The 8,632-nt window shown below is 43.4% G+C and overlaps 1 protein-coding gene across 1 annotated transcript; it reads left to right on the forward strand.

The window, feature by feature from the left end:
• The first annotated feature begins 5,773 nt into the window (after positions 1–5,773).
• LOC148593160 (uncharacterized) lies at positions 5,774–8,363 on the forward strand. Its single transcript, XM_088531991.1, is given in 2 exon segments — positions 5,774–6,922; positions 6,924–8,363. Coding segments are annotated over 2 exon segments (2,589 nt in total).
• Positions 8,364–8,632: the final 269 nt, after the last annotated feature.

An 8,632-nucleotide genomic window follows, 5' to 3' on the forward strand; every position in this document is an offset into this window, starting at 1 on the left:
TGTAATGCTTGGAACAAAATGTGAATAATGAATTGAAATAGAGGTTTTTTCTCTTGGTGTTTAATAATTCATTCTGAATTTTAAAAAGAGTTATTTCTTCCATTGAAATATATGGGACTACGCTACAACAGAACTCTTGATTTATTATCCTCGCCCTACAGATTTACCAGAAAAATCTTTTACATCAATATAGGTATAAATCGCATTGTATACTGGGAAGGCTCAGGACCAAAACGGAAATGAAACAGCATTGGGGCTTCCTCCTAAAGGAGCTTCACAGGGGCAGTCCCAGCTGCCCTGTCCATGCTCTCACACCAATAGCCAGGTTCCTGCATGATGATGTGCGGAAAATTCATGCATCGCTCAAAACATGCAGAAAATCTGCATTATTTATACAAGCTCCTGCATTGTATTACCACTGATAATGCTGCACAAGAATTTTCTGTCTTGAGTATCAGTGAGGAGAGGAGATTTAGTTACATAATGGTCAGAATCCTGTTATTCCAGCAATCATGCAGATATTTTAGGGATCACTGGAATGTGCATTCAATGGAGAACAAAAAAGGAGGCATTAACAGAAGGATGCTGTAAGTGCACTTTAGTCATGCCATGGACAGGGTTGGCAAATGTGAACCATCAGGACCACCTATAAATGTGATCCTAATCTCATCTGTTTAGCTGTCTGCCCATCTGCTGCAATCTAATGTAGCTTCAGATCAACCCCAAGATTGGCACCTGTATATATAGTCCTTCAAGCGAAAACAACTCCATCCATAACACAGATACCTGTGCTTCCCTTCAACTTCATGCACTCTGAACAGCTCAATGGCAGAAAATCTTCAGAGCTGTTAATATGTGACATATTCTGCCTGTATATGGACCATCTGACACAGTCATGCACGCTGTTTATCTTGTACTGCAAGTAACTGAATGAGAGCTCTGTGAGCAGCATTTGGGTGACCGGTGCAATGAGCCTGCTGCACAATACAGCCACTCGACGAATTAAGCATGTATAAAACGTGTGAATGTTTGTAGGGTGGAAAAGATTTATAGCGAGTGTTAGAATATTATTCAGCTCTATAATATGGCCTTATCTGGAATGTTGATCTGTGCCTGTCAGTCCATCTCAGAGGTACTCGGCACCTGTCCAGTAGCTACACATAAGGATTATGCTGAAATTTGACTGCTCTGTGTTGTCCATGCCCTGTGCCCTTTATGCAAATGAAGTACTACAGTATATGTATAGCACTGTATAGTATATATACATATATATGTACATTTATACACATATACAAACATATATGCTTTTTCAAACTAGAAAAATAAAGTGACAACAATTCTCTCTTGGATGCTATGTAAAAAGTAGTCATGGCATGATGATTCGTAAGACATCTGGGCACAAGGAAGCTGGTGAGGCTTTTGAAGAAGCTGTATGTCCATGGGCTACCTTTTGAAACCATAGTTTGAGACAGTGGTTTTGTATCATAGGCCCTCACTGGCAATAACAATGTAAAGTCTTCCTGGCTTTATGTATATACATTTATTTATTTGTTTGTTTGTTTATTTATTTATTATTTTTAACTGGATCAATTTCTGTATCATGGTTCATGACCATATAAACAGTGACGGCAGAACTGTTAGAACTTACGGAAAATTGTGGAAGCCTGTTGAATATTCACTTTAATATCACACTATATTTTCAACCCCGTATCTGAGATTTAAATGGTGTGCAGTTGCCTTCAGTGTGACCTACAAAGTTCACATTTATTTCATGGAACCCAGATTGTCATCTTTCAAAATCAGAGTTTCAGGCTTCATGTTCTTTTAAATGAAGAAATATGTGAACACAAACACAAGCACAGATATTTCAAACAAAGAATTATCTTGAAATAAATTAAGATTAGCATCTCAATACCTGTTTCCTTATATAATATTTGTACAAATGCTAATGTATATTTAGTACTTTGTGGCCAGAATTAGCATTAAAATGATTTATGCACTTCTCAAAGGATGTTTTCATCATAAGGATTTAAATTATTTTAATGAAATCTTCCTCAATAGGTGTGGGAGTCATCGGAAGGAGCAGGGGCTTAAGGTTTAGGACCAGAAGCCATTTTATTGAGCATCAGACCAAACTTATATATTCTCCGAGTATGTGAGCATACACTGTCCACGCGCTGTCCACGTGCTCCCTCCCCCTGCCTCCAGCCTATTCCTTGACTCTATGGCTATCTGGGTCCAATCCTGCTACCGGCCAGTAGATAACCAACCAGAGACTGGCACGTCCAGCCTGTGTTTTAGGTTTCTCTATCTGCTAATCTGTTATTCCTAACTTTCACAGTTTCTCACTCCTAACTTTCATCCTTCCCACAGCTTCCCACAGTTTCTCACGGTTTCTCAGTTTCCCACAAATAGGAATCTCTTTCAGCTCCAGAAAATGGTTCCTAACAGCTTATACTGTGCTGAATATAATTGGGAATATGTTTCATATATTTTAAGTGTCTCCATAACGATTTAAAAAAAAAACAACAAAGGCATTGGGAGTTATTTTCAGTTTTTCCTTATTTTCCTGATTAATCTCAGAATGGACCAAATTGTATAAATTATTCTTCCTCTTCACAGAAATAATAAAAAAAAGAATCTCTTGCTTTCTTGCTATTTGTTGAAGAGGAATAAACAAATGGAAAGTTTTGAAGTGTCACTGAGTGCTAGAGTCTCAAATTCAGAAGGTGATCGATTTTCTTGTATTACCACTACAAAATTTCAGTGTTGTCAGGTGAATCACGGGGCTGCACCATTCTATTTTCTCTCTCTCTTTTTTTTTTTTTTTTTTGTTATGTAGGCAGCTAGTTTTTAGCTTTCAGAGCAGGCAGTTCCCAAGAGTGGGTGTTAAGGAACGGGGCTGCTCTCTCGGCCGCTCCAACTGTAGTCGAGTTAGTTCAGTGCCACGCTCGGCCGTTAAGCATGGCTGAGGCCTTGGGAAGTCCCCTTTATGCCCTGCTGATGCATGGGCAAAAGGGGTATCACGCATTTTGATGTCACCACAAAACAGGGAGAGTAGGAAATAGTCTGTGTTTCCCTGAATGCAGACACTGCTGTTGTTCACTATGTTATGCTGCATATATACTTTGTCTTTATTTCCCTATACTCACCTGTAGAGGCCTAATCTAGAATCTGACCCTATGTAATTGAATGATAAATTAATTCAATTATAGTGACTACAAAAATGAAGGATGTAACCAAAGGAGAATAATTACTGTATTTCAAATAAATAAATTATTATCTTAAATATATAAAACACAGCTTGACATGACAGTAACCTCTGGGACACCCTCATCTTTTATCTTCATTTTTTCTTTATGGCCATTTGTATTTCTTTCTGGTTCTTGTCTGTCAATAATTATACACATTTCACTGAATTTTAAGTTGCTCTTTCTGTCTGACACTGCTATTTATTAAATATTTCTAGATACATCATCTTCTAAACTTCACATGCTTGAACAAGCTATAAATATTTAGATGTTTTTCCTTACATTCTTAAACACTCTTTTGTACATCTATGAACCAACTTACATCATTTGTCACTTTTTTTTTTAAAACAAGCTTCTAGGAAGTGAAGACAAAATTTCAGTATAGCTGAACTAGCCATAGCCATAGCCATCATTATTTTTCCTCAACTATATGATATATTTTTAAGTACACATCTGCATCATTTTTATGTTTTAAGTAATTAGTTAATTTTCTTTAATAAAGAAAGTTTAGGGTAAGGACCTTCCTCTTCTGTACTTCAGTCTGTTTTTTTTTTACATTAAGAGCAGAGGCTTGGTGCAATCCCAACTTGATCACTTTACCTTTTTAAAGTCTGAGTCTCTTTGTAATCAATATCCCATAAACAGTCTTACTTACTTACTTCAAAATTTTTTTTGAAGTTAAACTGTTTGAGACACAATATCAAACCCTAAAATTATTGTACTGTATATGAATTCTGTATCTATGTATAGTTTTATGAGTGAAACTGATATAAAAATTACAGCAAAAGGAAATTGAGCAGAATTAGAGGTAGAGAGTGGAAAAGACAGAGGAGAAAGGCACAAAGGATTATAAGAATAAAATAAGAGGAAAGTCAGTAGAATAATAAAAATTAACATGAAAAACATGGGAAAAAGTGATGTTCTGCCAGGAATAAAGGAAAGGCTATAACAGAATACAGGTGAAGGGAAGAAAAGGGAGGATAAAAAGAAGGCTGTTCAGGAATAAGGCTAAACAAAAAAGGAAAGAGAATGGGAGATATAAAGAAAAAAGCTCCGCCAGGAAAGGGGGATTTGGTACTGAGCACACAGTGAAGCCCTGACTTGGTCTTTTTTCACAGCACTCAAGATGGAGCATCACCTGTCCTTGAGGATTCTTTGACTGGACAGAGTAAACAGCTTAATACATGGGGGACACGGGGCTGGGGCTACGTGCCCCAAGCAAAGCATCCGAATCATGGCACACTGCTCACTATAGAGGAATGGTTAGAGAGCCACGGACGTGGCTGTCCAGCAGGCCTGCTCAATCCGGGCTTTCAGGTTTCAGTGAAAGAACAAAGGGACTGCTAACTGGGAGATAAGGAAGTAGACCAAGGTCAGGGGGAATAAAAGAGCTGTTGAACTAAAAGGATGAGCTAAACAAGTAAGGGGGGCTGTAAGGGTCTTAGTTAGATCATTGTCTACCAATTAGGAGCCTGTGTAATTACATCACTAACTGCTAGAATCATATAAATGTACTGCATGTAAGCTAATAAACAAAGTCAGTTCCAGCTTCTATGAAGTTGCTGTCTGGCATTCCTGACCCGCTCCAAGCTGCAACAAGTGGCACCCGAACAGGGACCCGAGCGAGAGGTACGAGTGCAGCCGAGTGATCCGACCAAGAAGGTGGACCGGAGCGGGTAAGCCGGCCATGATCGCACGCACAGATAGACAGCGTTTGGGTCGGGCTAGAAGCAGGAACCCCGGTGTACGTACGCATGGAGCGAGAAGGTGCTGTGCAACTGCTGCTGGACTTATTAGTAAAAAGGGAGGCAGGAGTGAGCACGAAGAAGCTGTATGAGCTGATTAAGTAGACGAGAGAGAAGGGCCACTTAAAAGAGCCGCAGCTTGTTTTCAGCGTGACGGAGTGGCGTGAGATAGGGGACTCACTATGGGAAGCCACTCTGGAGGGCAGCAAAACTGCCAAAAAGTTGGGTCATACCTGGCATGAAGTGATGAATCAACTAAAGGCCATGCAGGCTGAAAAGAAGATGGCAGCAGCGGCAACGCAGATGCTGCAAGGGGAGGAACCGCCCCCCGAGGTCTCCCTTGCGGCGCGAGCCGCACCTGGCCGAGGGGCTAATGCTACCCCAAAGAGCTCCGCAAGGGAGCTGCTTGACAGCGTTACCGGAGGAGGACCGTCACAATCCCATCGCCTGTCAGAGCCGCCGCCGCCTCTGCTGGAACCTGCATCTGCTGGATCAGCTCCGACTCCCGAGTCGCCAGTACAGCCTATGGCGCCACCGCCCCCGGCGTGGACAGCTGGGAACAGGCCACAGGAGCAGCCGCCGGAACGGTGCCAGGACCGACCCTCTGATCGACTGTCCCGGGAGGCCCCCAGGGCCCTTGATCGAGTCCAGGCAGCTGGGCCAAAAACATGCGAGGGGTGGTCTGGATCCTCCGGTGGGGGGTCGGGTCCGTAGGTCTCCTCTCGTTGGTCCGGTGTTATTAGAGATGCAATTTTGGAGGGTCAATGGGAGCCGGCCATGAGGGTGGCGTGCCCGGTGACCTTTAAGCCAGATGGCCAAGGGTGGGGAGCGGGCAAGTGGGATCCGTTTGACTGGAAAATTATGAGCCAGGTACGGGATACGGTGGCGCATTGGGGGGTCAAAGGTGAGCCATCCAGACAGATGTTATCCTATATCTTTAATAGTGATTTGCTTCTCCCTAGTGATTGTCAACAGATTGCAAAATTGATTTTGACACGTGGTCAGTTGCTACTGTGGGAAAGACAGTGGGCGGCCCACGCAGCGCGTGAATGTGCCATACCTCGGCCTCAGGGAGATCCGCTGGAGGGATTACGGGTTGAAACGGTGCTGGGTCAGGGGCCGTATGGCAGTATTGACGTGCAAATGCGATTTCCAGCCATCTTGTTAAGGCTGGTGACGCAAACTGCCCTATCGAACTTTATGTCCTTACCTGAGGAGAAGAAAGGCCCTTCCTTTGTGGGAATTAAGCAGGGTATGAACGAGTCCTTTGGCGAATTCGTTGACCGCTTGCTTAAGGCCTTGGAGGAAATGGATACGCTAGATGAGAAAACAAGGAAACTTATGGCTCAATCCTTAGTGGTTGAGAATGCTAATAAGCGCACCAGGGATGTTCTGGTCACTTTGCCACAAGGGGTTTCGCTCGAGGAGATGCTTGAAGAACTTACCCGTCGAGGTGTGGGAAACCCAGGAGCATTTTTAGGGGCTCAGGTAGAGCAGGCATTGCTTGATTCAGCGGCGCAGCAAGCCCAAGCATTTCATGTCTTAGCCGCTGCGCTACAGCCTTTGGTGGGCCTGAGAGGAAACCAAGGAAAGAGGGAAAACGCGAATGGCCCTAAGTGCTTTAGGTGTGGAAGGAGGGGTCATATCCGAAAAAACTGTAGTGAAGGGCGAGTTTGGTGTCCTCGATGCCAGAATAACACCCATGCTAAACTAGAGAAGTGGGAAACACAGTTATTGAGTGCTAGTAAAGAAAAGGCACGGCTGGAGGAAGCTTATGATAACCTTAAAGATGAAATCCTTAGAATGAAGGAAGAGAGCAATAGCATTTCATCCCTTAAAGAGGAGTTCACTCAGCGAATAGCAGATGCTGAAAAGAAACTCCAGCTTGCATGCAAAGAAAGGGATGCAGCTAAAAAGGAAGTAAAGAATGTTAAAGAAGAATTGGAATGTTAAAGAAGAATTGGCTACTAGACTTAATTGTAATGAAACAGCTGAATTACTGAAAGAAAAAGATGAGCAAATGAAAGGATTAATGGAAGAAGGAGAAAAGCTTTCTAAACAGCAGCTGCACAATTCCAACATTATTAAGAAACTAAGAGCAAAGGAGAAAGAGAGAGAAAATACTAACACAAAACAGAACAAAAAGATTAAGGAACTGGAAGAGGAATTGCAGCATTTAAAACAGGTACTTGATGGCAAAGAGGATCTTGAGAACCAGCATCGAGACAGTATTAAACAACTGAACAGTGTTGTAGAGCGACAAGAAAAGGATCTTAATAAGCTCCAGGCAGAGGTAGAAGATCTTGAAGAAAGGAACAGAAGTGTCCAGGCAGCACTTGACAGTGCTTACAAGGAACTTGCAGATCTTCATAAAGCTAATGCCACAAAGGACAGTGAGGCACAAGAGGCAGCCCTAAGTCGGGAAATGAAGGCAAAGGAAGAACTTGGTTTAGCTTTGGAGAAGGCCCAGGATGAGGCACGGCAGCAACAAGAAGCTTTGGCGATTCAGGTGGCAGACCTGCGGCTAGCGCTGCAACGTGCAGAACAGGCAGCAAGAAGAGAGGACTACTTACGGCAGGAAATCAGTGAACTACAACAGAGACTGCAAGAAGAGGAGAGTCGGAACCAAGAACTGAGTCAAAGTGTTACATCTGCTACACGGCCACTGCTCCGGCAGATGGAAAATTTGCAAGCCACGCTGGGAGCGCAAACCTCCTCGTGGGAAAAATTGGAAAAGAATCTTTCTGACAGACTTGGTGAATCTCAAGCCCTTTTGGCAGCAGCTGCCAAAAGAGAATGGGCTGCAACAGAAGAACTTCTTTCTACTAAAGTTCAGATGTCTTCTACTGAATCCCAGAATAGTCTTTTAAGGCAAGAAAATGCTCGTCTCCAGGCTCAACTAGAAGGTGAGAGAAACAGACTGAAGAAAATGGAAAATGAGAACAGTAGATACGAGGTTGAACTGGAAGGTCTCAAAGATGAGTATGCAAAAACCTTTGAGGAGGCAAGAGGGGAAAAGGAATGGTGTAACGAAAATGTTACCCACAATACGGGAACTATCCGGCCTAGGAAGCTTCCCACTGGGTGGTTTTTGATATGTGGGAACCGAGCTTGGGCTGGCATTCCATCCCAGCCTATGGGTGGGCCTTGCACATTTGGTCGCCTTAATATGATTTGGCCACGCAGCCCTCCGGGGAACAGCAAGACCCTGTTAAGGCGATCAAAAAGAGCAGCGAAATCTCTTAGCTCAGAACGTGAGGATAGTGTTGATCTCTGGAGCACTTGGGAGGTTGTAGCAGCGTCCTTCTTCGTCCCCGGGGTATCAGCCGCGCGGGCACACCGAGATATTGAGCGCCTTGCCTGCTAGGCCTTGAAACAAGCGAATGCAACCAGTACTGTGCTTAGTGAATTGTCGTATGATTTGTCTCAGGTACAACATGCAGAGCTGCAAAACTGTGCCGCTATTGATTTCCTGCTTCTTGCTCACGGACATGGGTGTCAGGACTTCGACGGAATATGCTGCATGGACTTGCAAGATCACTCGGCAGCGATACATCGACAACTCCACAACTTGATCAAGCATACGGAGAAAGTAACAAAGGATGTGGGATTTTTTGGTCTAGACGGACTAACGGA

The sequence above is a fragment of the Tinamus guttatus genome, unplaced genomic scaffold (assembly GCF_059628265.1).
Source record: "Tinamus guttatus ecotype Peru unplaced genomic scaffold, ASM5962826v1 Tinamus_guttatus_pri_ptg000445l, whole genome shotgun sequence".
NCBI classification, from domain to species: domain Eukaryota; kingdom Metazoa; phylum Chordata; class Aves; order Tinamiformes; family Tinamidae; genus Tinamus; species Tinamus guttatus.